We start from the raw sequence: 23891 nt of genomic DNA, 5'->3' as shown, positions 1-23891 counted from the left end.
CCTTGGAATTAAAGCAGGAAAGTTCAGCTTCACTCTCACTCTCAGTTTCTGCTGTCGGTTCATCACAGCTCTCCGATTTCACTATTGCTTTCTCTGAAAAACAAACTATGAAGTTCAAACAAAATCTCCAAGAAATGTAATCCATATAGACAGATTGAAAATAAAATGAAATGGATTATTCAAATAAGCATAGATACAGATCAAAAACTGAAAAAGAGGTGGAGAAAGAAATACATAAATGTATAAAATGAATAAAGAACATGGAATAACAATGGGATATAACCAAGCCCAAGGAAACTGACAAAGTGGTAATTAAAAGCATAAGGGAATGAAGCTGTTACAATTCCAATAGGACTCTTTTCTTACTAGTTTTTGCTCAAAAGTGGGAGACAAAACAGGAAATTATAGGCCAGTTACCTTATAATCTCTCAATGGCAAATTACTGGAATCCATTTTTAAAGAGGCAGTAGCAAGACATGAAGAAAATCATAAAATTCAGAGGCAACATTGCTTTGTGATAGTGAAATTATGTTCAACAAACTTAATATTTGATGTAACAAACAGCATGGATAAACTGGAATCAATAGACGCAGCATATTTGAAGTTCCCAAAGGCATTCAATAGCCTGTCATGCGAAACAATACTGTACAAGACAATAGCTTCAGCTGGGGTGATATATTAGCATAGATAGGCAAGTGGCTAACAAATGAGAGGCAGTCAGGATAAGTGGGTCATTTTCAGGTTGACAAACTACAACTAATGAAGTACCACAGGAATCAGTGCTGCAGTCTTGACTATTTACCACATTAACAATTTGGATGAAGGGACAGACTTCATTGGAGTTAAAGTTAATGATACAAAAGGTAATTGAGAAAGCCTAATGGGAGGAGGATGAACAATCTGTAAAGGAATGTGGCTATGTTAGGCGAGTGGGCATAAAGTTGAAGATGGAGTAGAAAGGTTATCCACTTTAGTACATGGAATTACGAAGTAGAATATTTTTAAATGGAGGCACATTGCAAATACTGTGCTACGAGGAATCGGTGTCCTTAGGCATGAATCACAAAAAGTGAGCATGTAGGTGCAAGTTATTAGGGACAGCAATTTTACTGCAAGGAGGAAAGAATTATAAAAGATAGTGAAGTCTTTTTACAAGTGTACAGGGCACTGATGACACTGGTTGGGCAGATGTTTAGATGAATGAGAGGAATGGTATGATCTCAGTTATGTTATTACTGGATGGGGTGGCACAGTGGCTCAGTGGTTAGCACTGCTACACCACAGTGTTAGAGGCCTGGGTTTGATTCCAGCCTCGGGCAACTGTCTGTGCCAAATTTGCACATTCTCTCCACGTCTCCATGAGTTTCCTCCGGATGGTCTGGTTTCCCTCCTACGGTCTAAAGGTGTACAGGTTTGGTGGATTGGCCACACTAAATTGCCCAGAGGTGTGCAGATTTACTCATGGAAATGCAGGCATAGGGCAGAGGGGTGGATCTGGGTGTGATGCTCTTTGGAGGGTCAGTATGGACTTAATGGGCCAAATGGCCTGCTTCCACAGTGTAGGTATTCTATGATAAGTCAGATACCAGTCTGAAATCAGGCTTGATAGATTTCATTTTGGTTTTCATGAGGTGATCTTTCACAGAAATAAACATGTAATGGGGCAGAATCAGTTTTAACAATAAAACATAAGTTTATTACGCAAAAAATAAGATAAAATAGAATAGTCCAGACTTTTACATATAACTCAAATTTAAAGATAATCCCACTAATACTGAGAGTATGCACACCAGGGAGAATTCCCTTCTCTATCACTTTATAGGATTTAAACATAGAAGCAAAGAAAATAGGAATAGGCTATTCTGTCCTTCAACTTGACACCACATTCTTGATCTGTCCTACCTGTCCATCTTCCTTCCCACCGACCACCTCATTAACTAATCACCATCACCCCTGACCTGCACCTACCTATCGCCTTCCCAACTACCTTTCCCCAGTCCCAACTTCCTATTTACCTCTCAGTCCCATCCTGATGAAAGGCTTATGCCCAAAATGTCAACTCTCCTGCTCCTCAGATGCTACCTGACCTGCTGTGCTTTTCCATCACCACATGTTATCAACTCTGACGTTCCAGTATCTGTAGATCTCAATTTCTCTTATTTGGTCCTTCAAGTCTGCTCCGCCAATAATTACAATCATCCTACTCAGTACCCTGTTTCTATTTTGCCCCAATAACTATGTCTAACTCCTGGAAAACATTCAATGTTTTGGCCCCAACCACTTTCTGTGGCAGAGAATTCCACAGGCTCTCTGGGTAAAGAAATTACTCATCACTTTAACTTTATGCTTCTTGAGAATCTGATAACCTCTTCCTTCAGTCTTCATAAACGGAGCTGAGACTTTCTCAGCTTCAAATTGCACCATTAGAGTTTTATCTAAACACTTCCCTGGAACTTTCAAACTAAATTTCTTCAGGAGCAAGCCACTATTTAAGAATGGTGGCAAGGAAAAGCTAGGGAACTATAGACTGGTGAGCCTGACGTCAGTGGTGGGCAAGTTATTGGAGGGAATCCTAAAGGACAGGATTGATATTTATTTGGAAAAGCAAGGACTGATTAGGGATAGTTAATAAGGCTTTGCGCATGGGAAATGATGTCTCACTAACTTGGTTTGAGTTTTCTGAAAAAAATGAGAGGATTAATGAGGTAGACATGATCAAATGGACTTCAGTAAGGTGTTCGACAAGGTTCCTCATAGTAGACTGGTTAGCAAGGTTACATTACCTGGAATATAGGAAGAACTAGTCATTTGGATACAGAACTGGCTCGTAAGTAGAAGACAGAGGATGTGTTGCTTTTCAGACTAGAGGCTTGCAGCCAGTGTTGTGCCACAAGGATCAATGCTGGGTCCACTGCTTTTTGTCTTTTATATAAATGATTTGGATGTGAACACAGGAGGTATAGTTAATACTTTTAGAGGTGACACCGAAATTAGAGATGTAATGGACAGCCAAGAATGTTACCTCAGAGTACATTGGGCTCTTGATCAAATAAGTCAATGGGCTGAGAGTGGCAGATGGAGTTTGATTTAGATAAATGCGAGGTGCTGCATTTCAGAAAGGCAAATCAGAGCAGGACTTATATACTTAATAGTAAGATCCTGTGTTGCTGAACAAAGAGACCTTGGAGAGCAGGTTCATAGTTCCTTGAAAGTGGAGTCGCAGGTCGATAGGATAATGACGGTGGCATTGGTTAGTGCACTGAATATAGGAGTTGGGAGGTCATGTTGCAGTTGTACAGGACATTGGCTAGGCCACCTTTGGAATATTGCGTGCAATTCTGGTCTCCTTGCTATAGGGAGGATGTTGTGAAACTTGAAAGAGTTCAGAAAGGATTTACAAGGATGTTGCCCGGGTTGGAGGGCTCAAGCTATAGGGACAGGCTGAACAGGCTGGGGCTGTTTTCCCTGGAGTGTCGGAGGCTGAGGAGTGACCTTATAGAGGTTTATAAAATTATGAGGGGCATGGATAGGTTAAATAGACAAAGTCTTTTCCTTTGGGCGGTGAAGTCCAGAACTAGAGTCATAGGATTAGGGTGAGAGGGAAAAGATTTGAAAAGTACCTAAAGGGCAACTTTTTCACCCAGCTGGTGTTGCATCTATGCAATGAACTCCCAAAGACGTGGAGGCTGGTACAATTGGAACACTTTCGGCATGGATGAGTTGGATCAAACGAGTTGATTCCATGCTGTACATCTCTATGACTCTATAATTGTTTCACAATTCCAGCTTCAGCCAAGACCTCTGCAAACCTCAAACCAACAGATCTTTCAAGCTATTACTATTAAGCCAAAAACAATTCCAGATTCTTCTACCTGAAACCTAATACATATTTTCTTACCGTATTCATTCATAAACTTCACCCAAGGAAAACGCCATTACTCTCTCACATATTTCTATTTTGATGTGTTTCAAAAGAAATCACAATGGTGCCAGAAATACAAATGAACCCTGTCTCACACTGAAATCCCAAATGCCACTAGAGTAAAACCTACAGTAAGTCAAACTAAAACAAATAAAAAGCATACCTTACTTCACATATTATTGAACATTTCAAGACCCTGACAAGACCGGACAGGACGAATGCTAAAGAGTTGCGTTCCCCCCCCCCATTGTGCAAATCTATATCCAAGGGGGAAATTTCAGAATATGGATGTACCCACAAGATGAAGACATGTACAAATTTCTTTTCTCAATCATTAACCTTTGGAATTTTCTTCCGCAGAGAGTAATGAAGATGAGACGTGAGTAAATAAATTGAATTTTTTTGATCTGAAAGGGAATCAAGAGTTCTGGGGAGAATGTTGGAATGTGAAGTTAAGGTGACATCCAGACTAGTTGTGATCTTATTGAATATTAGTGCAGGGTTTAGGGGTCAATCTACTCGTGCTCCTATATTTAATATTATGTGAGCATATGTACCCTTACTATCCCCATATTACTAAAATTCCCAAAACCTAATGGACTTGGATATGCTCAAACAGGAGTATCCATGAATCAATGGCATAAAATACTAAATGTTCTAGTGGAGAAATTTCTCATTTTGAATGGTTGACCTCTTATTCTGAGGCAGTGACCTATATTCTAAAGTTCTCAGCCAGCAGAAACACCTCAGCATCGGTGCTGTTAATCCCACGTAAGAATTTTACACGTTCCAATTAGATCACCTCTCATTCTTCTTAACGTCAAGGAATACCAGCCTTGTCATGAAGTAATCTCCTCGCCCCAGGAATCAATCTAGATACGAAGCATAAAACTGAACACAGCATTCCTATGTATACTCAGCAATGTCCTGTACATGTGGTACAGTTTCAAGGTACATAGACACCATCGAGAGAGAGCAGATAAAAACTGTAGCAGGTAGATTTCAATGCAATTAAATACAATCGCATCCATTTTAGATGAAAAAAGGAAAATTCAAAACGATTTAAAATTATATAAAGTGAGGGACAGTGGAGGTCAAAAGAATATTAAGCACAGATCACAAGTATATAGTCAGGCACAAAATAGTCAAATTACTTATGGAATGTTAGCCCTTTCAACTAGAGGAATGGATTTTAAAAAGAAGGCCTTGCTACAGTTATTTAAAACCCTTAAAAAAAATCCACTGGCTTTGGAATGAGTGCAGACCAAGGAAAAAAGTGCTTCCAGAGCTCCAAAGTTATGAACAAAGATTACATAAACTAGGTTAAAAACCTTTTGACCTAATATCATATGGCCTTGTTCATCCATTTGAAAAAGGCCATCTCTGACCATTCACTGTCCACATTCTCCTTTCACAACTCAAACACTGCCTCCTTCTGCATCCATCCCTGGAAAACAAAACTATTCCCCAGAACACTTACATTTACACTCCCAAAATCCCAGCTCTCTACTAGCTATTACATTTCTACAGCCACTGATTTACTCAAGCAGACCCTCACTTCCTTTAATGTCAGAGTTCCCAATACAACTCTTACTCTCTAACCGCAGTCATTTCCCTTGTTATGGCTCTCATCGTACCGCTTAAGGTCTGAAAGATGCAGGCATAAAAGGTTGACAACTGATTTAACTATCCACTGCCAGATCTGGCTGGACTATTTAAAACTCCTTGGTTCTGTTAAAACCCATAACTGTCCCAGGATTAGTGTGGAATGCTAACATAACCCTTGATTTTTCTTCACAGCAAACCATCTTCTTAAACCCGTTCCTCTCCACCCTCACCTCCAAGTGTGAAGTCTGAGCTTCCTTATTGTTCAGATTGAGACAATTTGTTTCAGTTGCTGTCATGTGCCTCCCTTCCACTAGCCCAGCAACTCCAGCTTCTTCTGAAGCTACAACCCATGTACTCATCCTAAACTCATTTGTTTTGATAGATTCATGCCCACATTCTCGCTCCCGCTGAGCTCACCTCGTTAGTGTGACTTGCCTCCTATTCCCACTGAATGCTCACTCATTTCCCTCCCTCCAGCCCCATACTAACCATTAGCTTTTCAGGTGTTCTCCCTCTCTTAAATTAGCCTTCATCACCTCTCCTCAAAACCCAAGTTTTCGCCTCAACATCCTTGCAAATTACTATCACATGTTCAGACTCCCTCTGTTCTGCAAACCTAGCGTTCTCCTCCTACCCCATTATTCTCAATGGTATTGCTCTCTTTCTCTGGCCTCTTGAACATTGCCAGTTTTATTCACTCCACCTTTGGTGATTATACCTTCAATTGCCTAGGCCCCAAGCTCTGGAATTCCCTCCCTAAAACTGCTCTGCCTATCTGCCTCACTTGCCTCTTACGAGGCTCCTTAAAACATACCTCTTTTGCCAAGTTATGTTATCTAACCCAAGACTGATGTATGCATTTTAATGACTACTTTGTTTCATAATCCTTGTAGCAACTTGATTTATCATGTTAACGGTGCTGTATAAATTAAACTTTAATTCCCTGGAATATGGATCATTATGCGTAATTCAATGAAACGTTTAGGAATTTGAAAAGAATTGATTAGGTAGACAAAAGAGAATGACTTTCCACCAGTGCTAGAAAAATTAGAGATTGTATAAATAAAGCACTAATTATGTAAAATGTGACATAATTATGGAAATATGTCAGGTGCTGGCTCCTGTGTCTGTGGATAAAGACAGCTTACATGCAGCACATGCTTACTTACACCTTCAACATGGGTTGGGGACCAACATTAAACATCAATTATTTTAAATATTTGAAATTAAATCATGAGTAATATATTGTCTGTTCACTGGAGTGAACTCCCTGGAGATGCAGTTCAAGCACTTCTCAGCAGAGGGAGCTGAAGTTACAAGTTATCAGCTGTGCCAGTGGAGTGTCAGCAACTGCTTCAGTCAGACCTCATCACAGCAACAAACTCATCCTGACAAAAACGCCCGACTCAAATCCTGCCTTGGAGGTACTGATGTTGGACTGGGGTGGACAAAGTTAAAAACCATACAACACCAGGTTAAAGTCCAATAGGTTTCAGAGTGCCACTCCTTCATCAGGTGGTTGTGGAGGTTAAGATCATGCTCACAGAATTTATAGCCAAAGGAGCCCAGGGTCATGGATTTACATGTCAGAGAACAGAAACCAGCATATCCCATTAAAAAAGATGAAAGTTTTAATCAAAGATTGTTGACTGTATCTTGTCTCCATGACACTTGATTCCTTTGGCTATAAATTCTGTGAGCATGACCTTTACCTCCACAACCACCTGATGAAGGAGCAGCGCTCTGAAAGCTCATGTTTCCAAATTAACCTGATGGGCTATAACCTAGTGTTATGTGATTTTTAACTTTGTCTCAAATCAGTAATTTAGAACAGAAGATGACCATTCTACCCCTCCAGCAGATGTGAATATTCAATCAGATTCGCCTTAACCGGAAACTGTGACCTCACATCCCTGATTGTCCCATCTGATGTCTATTTTTGTCAAACCCCTTTAGCAACTTATATGCTTCAGTTAGATCTCAGCTCAGTCTTCTAAACTTTGAGCAGTTTCGGCATATACTCTAATTTGCCTTCATAACACAAGACTTTCATCACTGAAATTAACCTAGCAAACCTGCTCTGAACTGATTCCAATGCAATACATTGTTGCTGAAGGGGACCAAACCTGTATGCAGTGCTCCAGATGTGGTCTCTTTAATGCCTTACATGTTTGTAACAACACTTCCCTACTTTTATACTCCATTCCTTTACCAATAAATGCCAAAATTCCATTTGCTTTTTACCTGCTGTACCTGAATGTAGACGGGTTGGTCAGTAAATCTGTGTACGATATGAAAATTGGTAGGGTTGTAGTTAGGAAGATAGCCTTAGATGTCAAGATATAGACAGACTGTCAGATGGGTCGATCAGTGGCAAATGGAATTCAATTTGGATAAGAGAGAGAAGTGGGGCAGACAAACAAGATTAGATTAGATTATTTAGTGTGGAAACAGGCCCTTCGGCCCAACAAGTCCGCACCGACCCTCCGAGGAGCAACACACCCAGACCCATTCCTCTACATTTACTCCATCACCTGACACTACGGGCAATTTAGCATGGCCAATTCACCTAACCTGCACATCGTTGGACTGTGGGAGGAAACCGGAGCACCCGGAGGAAAACCACGCAGACACGGCGAGAATGTGCAAACTCCACACATATAGTTGCCTGAGGCGGGAATTGAACCCAGGTCCCTGGTGCTGTGAGGCAGCAGTGCTAGCCACTGTGCCACAAGGTAAGGGGATACATGATGAATGTTAGAACCCTGGGAAACATCTGGAATCAGATGGACGAGCACACGTCCATCAACCCCTGAAGGTAGCAGGACAGGTAGATAAAGTAAAGAATAACCTGCTCAGTACATTTCCCCCCAAGAAATGGCAATTGTTTTAAGTGCCTCCTTTTTCACAATCGCTACATTACCTGCTATTATTGGAATAGTGGTTAGAGCATTTTAATTATGAAGAGAGGCTGGATAGACTATGTTTTCAGGTTGGCAACCTACAACCAGTGGGGCTCTACAGGGATCAGTAATGTATTTAATGACTTGGAAGAAGGAAGCAACATACTACAGCCACATTTGCAGATAATATAAAGTAGGTGGAAAGGCAAGTTGTAAGAGGGATACAAAGTTTATACAGAGATATTGTTAGGTTAAGTAAATGGGCAAAATGTTGGCAAAAGGAGTATAATGTAGGAAAATGGAAGGGAGAACAAAAGAACAGTATTATTTAAAAGGAGAAAAGCTGCAGAAACTGCAACACAAAAGGGACTTCAGGGTCTTGTACATGAAACACAGGTGCAGCAAGTAATTAGGAAGACTAATGGATTGTTGACTCTCATTTCAAAAGAGTAGTGAAGTCTCACTACAACTGTACAAATTAGAATTAAGAGTCTAATCACTACTATGAAACCATTGTCAATTGTCAGAAAAACCCACCTGATTCTCTAATGTCCTTTAAGGAAGAAAGCTGCCATTCTTACCTGGTCTGACCTACATGACTCCAGACCCACAGGAATGGGGTTGACTCTTACCTGCCCTTTGGGATGGGCAATAAATGCTGGCCTAGCCAGCGACATCCTCATCCCATGATTGAATAAAAACAAAGGATTTGGTGAGACCACTGCAGAGTACAGAGGGCAGTTTTGGTCTCCTTATTGAAATATATAATGCAATTGAGGCAGTTAATAGGTACCATTGGATGATCCCTGATATGGAGGGATTGCCTTATGAACAAAGGATAAATAGGCTGGCACTCTACTCAATGGAGTTTAGAAGAATGAGAGGTAATTTCACTAAAATATAGGAGATTCTGAAGGCACTTGACAGGGTAAATGCTGAGAAGATGTTTCCCCTTGTGGGAGAGTAAGGGCATACTTTCAGAAAAAAGGGACACCGATTTAAGACTGAGATGAAGAGGAATTTCTTTTGAGGGCATAGTATCTCTGGAACTTGCCACAGAGAGAAGTGTGACAGAGTCCTTGTGTATATTTGAGGCCGAGATAGATAGATTCTTAATCAGTTGGGGAAACAAAGGTCTTTGTTCTCTGCCTTGGACTCCCGGCCTCAGCACAGGGTTGGATTTTTAGCCTACGACACCAGGCCTCAGCACAATCCCAGCATGGAGACCTCCCAACCTAGCATGGCCTCAGCTGGATTTCAGGTCTCGAGATGATTCCAGAGCAGTCTCCTGGCCTCGACTACCTTGAGGTGAACCCTGGCATGGTCTGCAGTCTAGGCCCCCAGCAGACTGGTGACCAGGTGCCAGTGAGGACTGGGTAAGAAGGAACATTATTCTGAACTTTTCATTTCTCTATTTTCTAATTTATTCCTGCAATTTGCAATGCTGGACTTTTTATTTCTTTATTTTCTAATTTGTTTTCCCATAAGAACTTGGGCTGAGAAATCTGTACCTAGTTACCTTTGTATATAAGATGGCGCAGTAGAATTAGTATCCCTACAGGCCCTTCCACCCATCAAGTCTACACTAACCTTCCGTAAAGTATCCCAACCAAACCCATTCCCCATTACTCTATATTTATCTGACTAGTGCGGAAGTGGGTACTGCAGATGCTGGAGAATAGAGTGGTGCTGGAAAAGCACCGCAGGTCAGGCAGCATCCGAGGAGCAGGATAAATCCACATTTCGGACAAAAGAGGGCTTTTGCCCGAAATGTCGATTTTCCTGCTCCTCAGATGCTGCCTGATCTGCTGTGCTTTTCCAGCACCACTCTAATCTTGACCCTGACCAATGCACCTTACCGACACATCCATAGACACTATGGTCAATTTAGCATGGCTAATTCACCTAACCTGCACATCTTTGGATTGTGGGAGGAAACTGAAGCACCCAGAGGAAACCCATGCAGACTCAGGGGAAATTAGCAAACTCCACACAGTTGCCAGAGGCTGGAATTAAACCCTGGCCCTTGACACTGTGAGGCAGCAGTATTAACCACTGAGCAACCGTGCTGCCTTAAGTCAGCGGCAGTGTAAACTTTTCATTGTACTCACGTGAGTATGTGACAATAAAGCTAATTCAAACTTGAACTCAAAATGGCAAGAAAGTGTATGTGAGGAATGTCTGATCAGCCGCAATCCTATTGTATCAGCTTGAAAGGCCAAACGTTCTACTCCTGTTCCTAGTCCATATGGACTGATGATCTTTTGAACAGAGAAGGCTGAGGGGGTATCTGATTGAGGTGTTTAGGATTATGAGTGTCATGGACAGGGTAGATAGGAAGCAGCCATTTCCTCTTACGTGAAGGGTCAATAATGAAAGGCACAATTTTAAGGTGAAGGGCAGGAGTTTATCTGGAATGCACTACATGGAAGTGTAGTTGAGATGGGAAATCTCTCAAACTTTTAAAAGTACATAGATGAACATTTGAAATGTCATAACATTCAAAGATCTGGGTTAAGTGCAGGAAAGCAGGATTAGTGCAGATAGGGCAGCAGAGACTTGGTGGGCCATAGGGTCTTTGCTGTACTGTATGGTCAGTGGTGGGATCATAGGAGAAAGAGAGGACTGCAGATGCTGGAGATCAGAATTGAGATTGTGTTGCTGGAAAAGTACAGCAGGTCAGGCAGCATCAGAGGAGCAAGAGAATCGATGTTTTGGGCCGGAGCTCTTCATCAGAAATATGATTCCTGATGAAGAGCTCCAGCCCGAAACGTCAATTCTCTTGCTCCTCGGATGCTGCTTGTCCTGTTGTGCTTTTCCAACAACACGCTCTACAGTGGTGGGATCATGATGAGTTAAAACAGAAGTTGTTCAAAGTGAAAATGAGCACAACCAGGCAGATGGTGGTGATAGAAGGTAACTGAACAGGCCTCTTTTTAAGGAAGAAGTGAACCACCCTGATGGAGAGTAGATGTGTAGCAGGAATGCACATCCATGGTGAAGCGGAGATAGCCAAGGCCAGAGAACTGGGAACTGTGGAACTGATGTAAAGTTTTTTAAAATTCATTCAAGATACATGGGTTCTTGCTGGCTGGCCAACATTTATTGCCCATTCCTAGTTGCCCTTGAGAAAGTGACAGTGAGTGGTCATCTTGAACCGTTGCAATCCACATGCTGAAGGTTGACCTACAATGCTATTAGGAAAGGAATTCCAGGATTTTGACCCAGTGACACTGAAGGAATGGTGATATATTTCCAAGTCAGGGTGGTGAGTAGTTTGGAGGGGAACTTGCAGGGGGTGGTATTCCCAGATATCTGCTGCCCTTGTCCTTCTAGATGAAAACAGTCTTGTATTTGTGAAGTACTATCAGAGGATCTTTGGTTGATTTTTGCAGTGTATCTTGTAGATGATTCACACTGCTGCTAAATGGTGGAGGGAGTGGATGTTTGTAGATGTGGTGCCAATCAAGCGGGCTGCTTTGTCCTGGATGGTGTCAAGCTTCTTGAGTGTCACTGGGGCTGCACCCATCCAGGCAAGTTGGAGAGTATTCCAACACACCCCGACTTGTGCCTTGTGGATGGTAGTCAGACTTTGGGGAGTTACTCACTTCAGTATTCTTAGCTTCTGAACTGGTGTTGTAGCCACTGCATTTATGTGATGAGTCCAATTGAGTTGCTAGTCAATGATAACCCATGAGATGTTGATAGTGGGGGATTCAGTGATGGTAACAACACTAAATATCAAGGGGCCACGGTTAGATGATCTCTTCGGATTGATCCTCCACATAAAGACCATCATTTTCCAGCCCCTTTTAGTTTTGAAGAGTCATATTGGGCCCAAAACGTGAACTGTTTCTCTTCTCACAGATGCTACCAGATCAGACTTTCTCCAGCACTTTGTTTTTATTTTGAATGCCCAGCATTCACGGAATGTTCTTTGAGCATTTAATTTCTTATTTTTAGACTCCATACAATAAAATTCAATTTTCCATATGCAGTTTTAAACACTTGCCTGATAACTTTTGTGATTTCCATACAAGGACACCCAAATCATACTGCACTGCAACATTCTGGAGCCTTTCCTTACTTAAGATATTATTGTGATTTTCTATTCTTCCTTCCCAAAAGAACAGAGTGCATTTTCCTCCATTATACTCCACTGTAAAACTTTTGTCCTTTCACACCTTCTAGATCCCTTTGTAGGCTATGTACTAGGAACATTAATAAGCCATTCAGCCCATCGAGCCTGTTTACCATTCAGTATGATCATAGCTATATTCCTGTCATCACAACTTGCTTTCCTATCTACCTCTAGCAGCAGCATATTTGGCTGCACTGCAATCTGTTGCTCCATCCCACATCATTGACATACATTGTAAATAGTCAAGTGCCCAGTACTGATCCTTATGGTACTCCACTGCCAGTTTGCCAATCTGAAAGTTACACATTTATCTCCATTCTGTTTCCTGTTAAGTTAAACAATTCTCTGTCCATGTTAATTTTTAACCACCCAGCATCTTGGGTTCTTACCTTCTACTGTAAGCTTTTATGCAGCACCTTATCAAATGCCTTTTGCAAATCCAAATACACTTCACCCGCTGGCTTGCCTTTACCTACCCTGCTTGTTACATCCTCAAAGAACTAATACATTTGTCATAAACTATTTCCCTTTCACAGAACATATTGATTCAGACTGATTGTATTATGCTTTTCTAAATGTCTTATCACCATAAGAATGCATCGCTAGAGGTAAGCCTCAATCTACCCTGTAAACACCTTTACATATCTTAAACACCTTGATTTGATTATCCCTTAATTTCCTACAATTGCTGGAATACATGCCTGCTCTTTGTTCCTTCATTATTTAAGCTTTTGGTATCCAGGATCACTGTGGTGAATTTGCACTACTCCCCTTCCAAGGCCACAATCTCCTTCCTGAGATGTGAGGCGCAGACTGAACCCAGTTACTCCAGATGGGATTTGACCAGAATTCTATGCAACTAGAATGTCATTCCAACCCTTTTTTATTCTAAGTCCTGACATTATGGGCAATATTCCATGAATGTTTTGATTATTTTGTATACCTGTGCATTAGCTTCTAGCGATTTCTGTTTCTCCCGTAAGGGAGCAGCCGGTGACTTACTCTTCCTGTCCCTCTGTCGGTGCTGGGTGCCACCCTTCATGCTGTAATCCAGCTTCATCAACACAGGCTCCAGCCCTGTGTACATCTTCTGAATAAGCTCATGGTAAACCACCAAAGGCCACAGTAGCAGGCTCAGTACTAGAACAACAACAACAGGGTCTGTAAATGACATGACCACACTCCCCAGCAACGTCATTTCAAGCTATGTCCAACTCAGTGCTGTCCCTGTCCTGGCAGTGTTTGATGGGGACAATATAAAGAGCTTTACGGCATATTGAAACCCAAGTTGTTCCTGTTTTGGGAGTGTTTGATGGCAACAGTGTTTTAACGCTGTACCTAACCGGTCACTGTCCTGCGAATATTTAATTTAGACAGTGCTTTTAATAGAAATTACATTTTGTAATATTAACATTGCTACTTAACAAGCACAAAACATAATATTGAGATGTGAGTGAAGATAGTTGCTCAGTCTGAGATTCAACTGAAGAGTCACCTGGACTGGAACATTAGCTTGCGCTCTCTCTCCATGGATGCTGCCTGACCCACTGTGATCGCCAGCATTTGTTGTTTTCAGACTATTTTGATTAAATGTGTTTATTTCCAGTTTTACACAGATGCTTCTAAATAACTCACACCTGTATTCACTTTCCTTCGTTGATCGCTGGCTCATTGTTTTGTTAGGTTAAAGATGTACAGGTGGAAGGTATTGATGGATTCAGTGCCTTGAGCACATTCTTACTTTCTCGATGTCCGTCAGAATGCTCGAAGCCTTGAGCAGGGGCTCTGCAGGACCCAGACAGCATGATTACTCTCTAACATGACATTCTAATTTGAATTTTGTCAATTTAGATTTTGCACATTCTATTTCTCAGAGTACCCTTTTAAGAGTCTTTAATCTGTCTAACTTAGTTAAATTTGATTAATAAAGTGGTTTTAAAGAACTTTCCACCACCATGTTAGGGGATGTTAGTGTGCAGTGGTAGTGTCCTGTCTCTGAGCCAGAAGGTCAAGGGTCAATTCCAACCTGCCACAGAGGTTTATCCAAATATGCTTGAAAGACCAATTAAATATGTCCCCTGCACCACCATGCAAGGGGGCTTGTCGCCCATCTATAACAGTCCTACCACCAGAACATTCAGGTTTGAGTCCTACTTGCCCCAGATGCATATCACATGTTCAAATAGGATAACTTTTTAAAAACTGGAAATAAAGGCTCCTGGGACACTGGCAGTTGGTTAGAGAGAAGGCAGTCATTTACAATGTTGCAATCTATAAATAAATCCAACATTAAATAAAAAGGATGGCATCCGGTTTCTTGCTTTACCGTTTGACTTCAAAATGAATTAACAGTACCAGAGAGAGAATTACCTAAAGGTGTAGATTGGAAACTATAATCTGTTACTTTTCAGAAGAATGCTTGTGGAAGAGTAAATTATCCTGGTATGATTATATACTGACAGAGCAGGGTACATAGGCTCAATGGTCTACTTTTGCTCCTCTTTGTATGTTCTCAGAATCATCTGCCAAGAGAAAGGAGGATGTGAATGTGTGGTCATGGCTTTCATTCTTACGTCAGAGAAAACAATTTGTCATCTTGGTATTGTTGTTTTCTAACAATCATGGTGATAACACATCTGACTGTGGGACACAGATATCCTGCAGTAATAATCCAGTCAGACAAGTGGAGATAGAGCGTGCAGCTTGACTAAACTATATAATAGATCAAGGATTACAGATCAAGCTGGAAGGCCAGCTTTTAGGCAGATAGTGTTATGGAGGTGCGTGCCTCAGAGGTGGACCCCTCACTCCGAATCGTCTGTGCCCTGGACTGGTTTGGTCCTGTTTGCCAGCACCTGACCAGTGCCCTTCTGGACACTTCCTGTTCATCTACGTATCCAGATGCCTTTTAGATGTTGTGGTTGTGTCTGCCTAAACCGTTTCCTCTGGTGGCTCATTCCATGCACACATTGCCCTGTGAGAAAGGGTTGTTCCTTCAGTCTCGAAGCTTTCCCCCCTCAGCCTGAACCTGTGCCCTCTAATTCTGGACTCCCCCACTCCAGGATTTAGAAGAATGAGGAGAGATCAAATTGAGGTAATCAAGATGATAAAAGGTATGGATAAAAACAGATGTGGAAACATTTCCTAAAGAAGGGCTTATGCCCGAAACATCGATTCTCCTGCTCCTTGGATGCTGCCTGACCTGCTGTGCTTTTCCAGCAGCACATTTTTCAGCTCTGGTCTCCAGCATCTGCAGTCCTCACTTTCTCCTCCTTTAAATACCAGCAAGGCCACTTGTGTGTGGAACCACAGGAGATGGGGGAGATACTAAACAAATATTTTGCATCAGTGTTTCTGTGGAGAAGGATATGAAAACTAGAGAACTAGTGGTGGTGCTGATTGTGTTAAAATACATTAAGGTGGACAAATCCCTGGAACCTGATCAGATGCACCCTAGAACTCTGTGGGAAGTTAGCAAAGTGATTTCTGGGCCCCTTGCTGAGATATTTGTATCACTGGTAGCCACAAGTGAAGTATCAGAAAACTAGAGGTTGGCTAACATGATGCCACTATTTTATATCATTGACATCCACAAGCCTCCTTCTTCCTCTTGTCAAGAGGAAAACGGCGGCTTATGTGAGGAGGCGGCATGAAGGCTCAGATAGGGGGCTGGAGAGTTATAAGTTAGCCAGAAAAGATTTAAAGAGAGGGTTAAGAGGAGCCAGGAGGGACATGAGAAGTTCTTGACGAGTAGGATCAAGGAAAACCCTAAGGCCTTCAATAGGTATATCAGGAATAAAAAAACGATGAGAGTAAGATTTGGGCCAAAGATAGTTGTGGAAAGTTGTGTTTGGAATTTGAGGACACGGGGAGGCGCTTAATAAATACTTTTCATCAGTATTCACACTGGAAAAGGGCAATGTTTGTGGGAATATGGAGATACAGGCTACAAGATTATATGGGATTGCGGTTGACAAACAGGAGGTTTTAGCAATTTTGGAAAATCTGAAAATAGATAAGACCCCTGGGCTATGTGGAATTTATCCTCAGATTCTCTGGGAAGCCATGGAAGAGATTGCCGAGCCTTTGGCTTTGATCTTTAGGTCATCACTGTCGACAGGAGTAGTGCCAGAGGACTGGAGGATGGCAAATGTTGTTCCCTGGTTTAAGATAGGGAGTTGGAACAGCTCTGGTAATTTTAGGCCAGTAAGCCTTATTTCGGTTGTGGGTAAGGTGTTAGAAAAGGTTATAAGAGATAGGACTTACAATCATCTGGAAAGGAATAATTTGATTAGGGATAGTCAACACGTTTTTGTGAAGGGTAGGTCGTGCCTCACTAACCTTATTGAGTTCTTTGAGAAGGTGACCAAACAGGTGGATGAAGGTAAAGCAGTTGATGTGGTGTATTTGGACTTCAATAAGGCATTTGATAAGGTTCCCCATGATAGACTATTGCACAAAATACAGAGTTTCGAGATTGAAGGTGATTTAGCGGCTTGAATCAGAAATTGGCTAGCTGAAAGAAGACAGGGTGGTGGTTGATGGGAAATGTTCATCCTAGAGTTCAGTTACTAGTGGTGTACCACAAGGATGTTTTGGGGCCACTGCTGTTTGGCATTTTTATAAATTACCTGGATGAGAGTGGAAAAGGATGGGTTAGTAAATTTGTGGATGACACGAACATAGGCAGAGTTGTGGATAGTGCTGGAGGATGTTGTGGGTTACTGAGGGACATAGATAAGATGCAGAGCTGGGCTGAGAAGTGGCAAATGGAGTTAATGCGGAAAAGTGAGGTAGTTCACTTCAGAAGAAGTAACAGGAATGCAGAGTGCTGGGCTAATGGTAAAATTCTTGGCAGTGTAGATGAACACAGAGATCTCGGTGTCCTGGTACATAAATCCCTGATAGTTGCCACCCAGGTTGATAGGGTTGTTAAGGAGGCATATGGTGTTGACGTTTATTGGTAGGGGGTTTGTGTTTAGGAGCCACAAGGTCATGCTTCCACTATACAAGACACAGGTAAGGCCGCACCTTAAGTATTGCTTGCAGTTCTGGTCACCGCATTATAGGAAGGACGTGGAAGCTTTGGACAAGGTTCAGAGGAGATTTACTAAGATGTTGCCTGGTATGGAAGGAAGGTCTCAAGAGGAAAGGCCGAGGGAACGGAGGCTGTTTTCGTTGGAGAGAAGGAGGTTGAGAGATGACTTAATCGAGACATGTAGGATAATCAGAGGGTTAGATAGGGTGGGCAGTGAAGGATGGTGAAGGCTTACACAAGCGGACACAGCTTTAAATTGAGGGGTGATAGATATACAACAGATATTAGGGGCTGTTTCTTCACTCAGTAGTAGGAGCATGGGACGGCCTGCCTGCAACAGTATTTGACTTGCTGATGTTAAGGGCATTTAAATGGGTATTGGACATACATATGGATAATAATGAAATGGTGTAGGTTAGATGGGCATCAGATTATTTTCATAGGTCAGTACAACACTGAGGGCCGAAGGACCTGCACTGCACTGAAACTTTCTATGTTCTAAGAAAGATGGTAATGAAAAGCCAGGGAACTATAGACTGGTAAACCTGGCATCAGTGATGGGCAAATTGTCAGAGGGGACCTGGAGGGACAGGATTTACACATATTTGGAAAGGCAAGGCCTGATAGATATAGTCAACATGGTTTTGTGCATGGGAATTAGTGTCTCACTAACTTGATTTGACTTTTTTGAAGGAACGAAGAGGGTTAAAGAAGGTACAGTGTGATCTATATGGACTTCAGTAAGGTGTTTGACAAGGTTCCATATGGTAGACTGGTTAACAAGGTTGATCCCATGGCATACAGGGAGAACTAGCCATTTGGATGCAGAATGGGCTTGAAGGTAGGAGATGAAGGGTGGTGGAGGAGGGTTGTTTTTTTCAGAATGGAGGCCTGTGACCAGTGATGTGGCATAAGGATCAGTCTGGCTCCACTGCTTTTCGTGATTTATATAAATGTTTTGTATGTAACCATAGGAGGCATGGTTACTAAGTTTGCATGTGAGGTCATGGACAGCGAAGGTAACCTCAAGATTCAACTGGACCTTGATCAGACGGAGGAGAAACTGCGACTGCAGATGCTTCATTAGGAATGTGGGAGGGGCAGGGGAGGTAGAGAGATAAGTAGGAAATGAGATGGGGATTAGGGGGAGGGGGAGGGGGAGGGGGAGGCAAGGTAGCGATAGGTAGATGCAGCTGGGGGGGGGGGCATGATGGTAATAGGTCAGAGCAGAGGGTGCAGCAGATAGGTGGGAAGGAAGATGTCCAGGTAGGACAGGTCAAGTGGCAGTACCAATTTGGAAGATTGGATCTGGGATAAGGTGGAGAGAGGGGACATGAGGAAACTGGTTAAATTGACATTGATACTGTGTAGTTGGAGGAATCCAAGGTGGAAAATGAGGCCTTCTTCCTCCAGGCATTGGGTGGCTAGGATTTGGCAGTGGAATCACCCCAGGACTTGACTTTCAATACATAAGAAACAAACAAGAGGCAAAAGTAGACATTGGGCCACTTCAAACTGATGCTGGAAGGCTAGTGATGGGAGATAAGGAAATAGCTGGAGAACTTAATAAGTACTTTGCGCCAGTCTTCACAGTGGAAGACATGAGTAATATCCCAACAATTGAAGGGAATCAGGGGGCTGAGTTGAGTATTGTTGCCATTACAAAAGAGAGTGCTAGAAAAGCTAAAAGATCTTAAAATTGACAAATCTCCTGGCCCCGATGGGCTACATCCTAGAGTTCTGAGGGAGGTGGCTGAGGAAATAGCGGAGGGGTTGGTCGAGATCTTTCAAAAGTCACTGGAGTCAGGGAAAGTCCCAGATGATTGGAAGATCACTGTTGTAACCCCATTGTTCAAGAAAGGATCAAAACAAAAGATGGAAAATTATAGGCCTATTAGCCTAATCTCGGTTGTTGGTAAAATTCTAGAATCCATCGTTAAGGATGAGGTTTCTAAATTCTTGGAAGAGCAGGGTCGGATTAGAACAAGTCAACATGGATTTAGTAAGGGGAGGTCGTGCCTGACAAGCCTGTTAGAATTCTTTGAAGAGGTGACAAGTAGGTTAGACCAGGGAAACCCAGTGGATGTGGTCTATCTAGACTTACAAAAGGCCTTTGAAAGGTGCCACACGGGAGACTGCTGAGTAAGGTGAGGGCCCATGGTGTTCCAGGTGAGCTACTGGCATGGATTGAGGATTGGCTGTCTGACAGAAGGCAGAGAGTTGGGATAAGAGGTTCTTTTTCGGAATGGCAGCCGGTGACATGCGGTGTCCCTCAGGGTTCAGTGTTGGGGCTGCAGCTGTTCACATTATATATTAATGATCTGATGAAGGGACTGGGGGCATTCTAGCGAAGTTTGCCGATGATACGAAGATAGGTGGACAGACAGGTAGTACTGAGGAAGTGGGGAGGCTGCAGAAGGATCTAGACAGTTTGGGAGAGTGGTCCAGGAAATGGCTGATGAAGTTCAATGTGAGCAAATGCAAGGTCTTGCACTTTGGAGAAAAGAATACAAGCATGGACTACTTTCTAAACGGTGAGAAAATTCATAAAGCTAAAGTACAAAGGGATCTGGGAATGCTAGTTGAAGATTCTCTAAAGGTAAACATGCAGGTTGAATCTGTGATTAAGAAAGCGAATGCAATGTTGTCATTTATCTCAAGAGGGTTGGAATATAAAAGCAGCGATGTACTACTGAGACTTTATAAAGCTCTGATTAGGCCCCATTTGGAGTACTGTGTCCAGTTTTGGGCCCCACACCTCAGGAAGGACATACTGGCACTGGAGCGTGTCCAGCGGAGATTCACACGGATGATCCCTGCAATGGTAGGTCTAACATACGAGGAACGGCTGAGGATCCTGGGATTGTACTCATTGGAGTTTAGAAGATTAAGGGGAGATCTAATAGAAAGTTACAAGATAATACATGGCTTGGAAAAGGTGGACGCTAAGAAATTGTTTCCGTTAGGCAGGGAGACTAGGACCCGTGGGCACAGCCTTAAAATTAGAGGGGGGTCAATTCAGAACAGAAATGCGAAGACATTTCTTCAGCCAGAGAGTGGTGGGCCTGTGGAATTCATTGCCGCGGAGTGCAGTGGAGGCCGGGACGCTAAATGTCTTCAAGGCAGAGATTGATAAATTCTTGATGTCACAAGGAATTAAGGGCTACGGGGAGAATGCGGGTAAGTGGAATTGAAATGCCCATCAGAAATGGCGGAGTGGACTCGATGGGCCGAATGGCCTTACTCCCACTCCTATGTCTTATGGTATGTCCTTGGTGGAGTGAGGGGGAAAGTTGAAGTCATCAGATGGGCCAATGGATGGGCCTAGGGGTGGCAGATGAAGTTTAATTTAGATAAATGTGAGGTGCCGCATTTTGTAAAGGCAAATCAGGATGGGACTTGTATACTTAATGGTAATATCCTGGGGAGTGTTGCTGAACAAAGAGACCTTGGAGTGCAGGTTCATAGCTCCTTGAAAGTGGAGTCGCAGATTGATAGGATAGTGAAGATGGTGTTTGGTATGCCTTTATTGGTCGGAGCACCGAATATAGGAGTTGGGAGTCATGTTGTGGCTGTAAGGGAAATTGGTGAGACCACTTCTAGAATACAGTGTTCAATTCTAGTCTCCCTGCTATAGGAAGGATGTTGTGAAACTTGAAAAGGTTCAGAAAGGATTTACAGGGATGTTGCTAGGGCTGGTAGGTTTGATCTATAGGGAGAGGCTGAATTGGCTGGGGTTATCTTCCCTGCAGCATCAGAAGTTGAGGGGTGACCTTTCAGATGTTTATAAAATCATGAGGAGCATTGATAGGGTGATTATCCAAGGTCTGTTCCTTGAGGTGGGGAAGTCCAGAACTAAAGGGCAAGGTGAAAGGAGAAAAAATTAGAAGGGACCTAAAGAGTAACATTTTCACACAGAGGGTGGTGCGTGTATGGAATGAGTTATCTGGGGAAGTCGTAGAGACTGGTACAATTACAACATTTAAAAGACGGTTGGATGGGTATAGAAATAGGAAGGGTTTAAGAGGCAAATACCAGCTAATGGGACTAGATTAATTTGGGATATCTGGTCAACATGGACGAGTTGGACAGAAGGGTCCAGTTCCATGCTGTACAGCTCTGACTCTAGCAGAACTGAATTCCACCACATCTTGTTGTTAAAATTCCCTAAGGTTTGTTAATCACATATTCTTGGGAATGGAGGTCAATTGATATAAAAGCTAATTTTTTTCAGGGAGAAATAATTCATGGCGAAGCATTTCTTGGAGTAAATGATGTAGAAGGGAAACTAGATGCATTTATGGATGCGAACGTTGCATCAAGGACCTGGCATTTCTCAGCCTAGTCTATGTTGCTGAAATTAGGCTGGTCAAAGCTAAGAGATACCAGTAATGTTTGAACAGCCCTCAGGGAATCTCGAGCATCTTTTTTTAATGAAGGTTAATTATTTTCTACAGTAAAGAATGTGGAACAAACAACATATTAAAAATAAGGTTAAAGAAGGATTTATTTTTGGAAGCCAGGCTTCAGGGTTTTTAAATACATTAGGCTGAAGTGATGAATATTTGACAGCAGTTATCAATGAAATATGGTGCTGCCCCTCACCCTGGGAAACTAAAACTTAGAAAAGGTAGTTGGAAGTACTTTAATTGTAGAAACACTAATTTTAGTAAAAGCAATGATAATGGGTCCTACTTATCAAATTTTTCAGGAGAAATTTGTCCAAAGGCATTTAGGGAATAATTTCCACACTGAATGTTTGAACGATAATTGCTCCATGAGATAATGCACAATTGATAACGTTTGAATGAAAAAGGGTAAGGATTGACCCAGCTAGTCTAAGAGATCCTAGCATGAAACGTCAAAGTTATAATAAGTCAAGACAAATAATTTATTGTCAGATTACTTTACAAAGAAAGGAATGAGTGCAAATGGAGATTGTTGGAGGCTGTCAAAGAGGAATATCTGCTTTTTTGTGCAACATATGGCATGGAAAATCATTTTTTCCTCACATTTATTTTAAAATATTGTTTGAATCTAATGTTTTAAAGATGTGCTTAGCACTTGTTAGGGAGGAGCTGGAGAGAGGTTCTAGTCTGCATATTTACATGAAAGGTTGATGCCTTGTGGATGTAGGTTTGCTCGCTGAGCTGAAAGGTTCATTTCCTTGCTCGGTAACATCTTCAGTGGACCTCACGCGAAGCACTGCTGAAACTTCCTGCTTTTTATTTATATGTTTGGGTTTCTTTGGGTTGGTGATGTCATAATGAAACGTCTGGAAATGAACCTTTCAACTCAGCGAGTAAACCTACATCCAAAACCTCAACCTGAGCTACAAATCTTCTCAAAACTCACTAAGGTTGATGCCTTGTTTCTTACTTCATCTAATTTTAGAATGAACTAACATTCTTACCCTGCAGGATGAACATACTCACTGAAGATGTAGGATATCATAATTCCTGGGATATAATGTCCAATTGCAGCCAATGCTGAGCATCCAAGACACATCTTCAGACAGAACTGAAGGAAAAAAAAAAGTCAAAAGACCACAATGAAATCCTCACAGGTCAGAGTGAAGAGAGAGTAAACACTGTCAGAGTGCCACTTCCCTTAGTGCAGTGCCTACCTTGCCTGGGTTCTGTTTCTTGTACTCGAGAGCTTCCTTCAGGTAGAGGTTAAAGGCCACACAGCTTTCAGCAAGATAGTGGCAAAGGTCAGGCAGCCTGAGGAGACGAGGCCTTATGGAGTTTCCGTCACTGGTTACGGAAGAGAAGCAACCAATTAGATTACAGAAATCAAGACTGCAGAAGGGAATTGTGATCAGAATGGTTTCACTAAACCCGGTCTTTAAAATGAGAGTCAAACATAGTGCTAACAATGGTGACATTAATAGGCAGGTCCTTAACACTCAAAGGTGTTACCGGTGCTGAAATCCCACTTTCAATACCTTACGGATTATCATGGATCAGAAACTGAACTGGACTAGCCATATGAATTTAATGCCAGGTTAGAGACTAGAAATTCTGCAATTAACTCTCAAGTCTCCAAAGCCTGTCTACCAACTACAAGTAAGGAACGTGATAGAATACTCCCAACTTGTCCAGATGAGTGCAGATCCAACAACACTCAAGAAACTTGACAACATCTAGGACAAAGCAGCTCAACACCTATAACATTCACATCCTTCACACTCACTGCAGCAGTGCATACCATGAACAAGATGCACTGCAGAATCTCACCAAAGTTCCTTCAACAGTATCTACCAAACCTCAAACACCA

At 42.2% G+C, this 23891-nt stretch overlaps 1 protein-coding gene across 1 annotated transcript in view; it reads right to left on the bottom strand.

Moving 5' to 3' along the window:
- Positions 1-23891, bottom strand: part of retreg2 (reticulophagy regulator family member 2) — an 87963-nt gene that overhangs the window by 47413 nt on the left and 16659 nt on the right. The window contains exons 4-7 of the mRNA XM_043694413.2: positions 23239-23368; positions 23048-23132; positions 13577-13714; positions 2-93 (exon numbers count right to left, since the gene is read on the bottom strand). Coding sequence (XP_043550348.2) covers positions 2-93; positions 13577-13714; positions 23048-23132; positions 23239-23368 — 445 coding nt within the window. The remainder of the gene's footprint in view (position 1; positions 94-13576; positions 13715-23047; positions 23133-23238; positions 23369-23891) is intronic.

Source organism: Chiloscyllium plagiosum, unplaced genomic scaffold (genome assembly GCF_037043375.1).
Source record: "Chiloscyllium plagiosum isolate Xiang-an unplaced genomic scaffold, Cpla_swu_hap1 HiC_scaffold_7, whole genome shotgun sequence".
Lineage (NCBI taxonomy): Eukaryota > Metazoa > Chordata > Chondrichthyes > Orectolobiformes > Hemiscylliidae > Chiloscyllium > Chiloscyllium plagiosum.
Note: the sequence above shows the minus strand (reverse complement) of the source record. Positions and strands in the feature narration are given on the sequence as shown.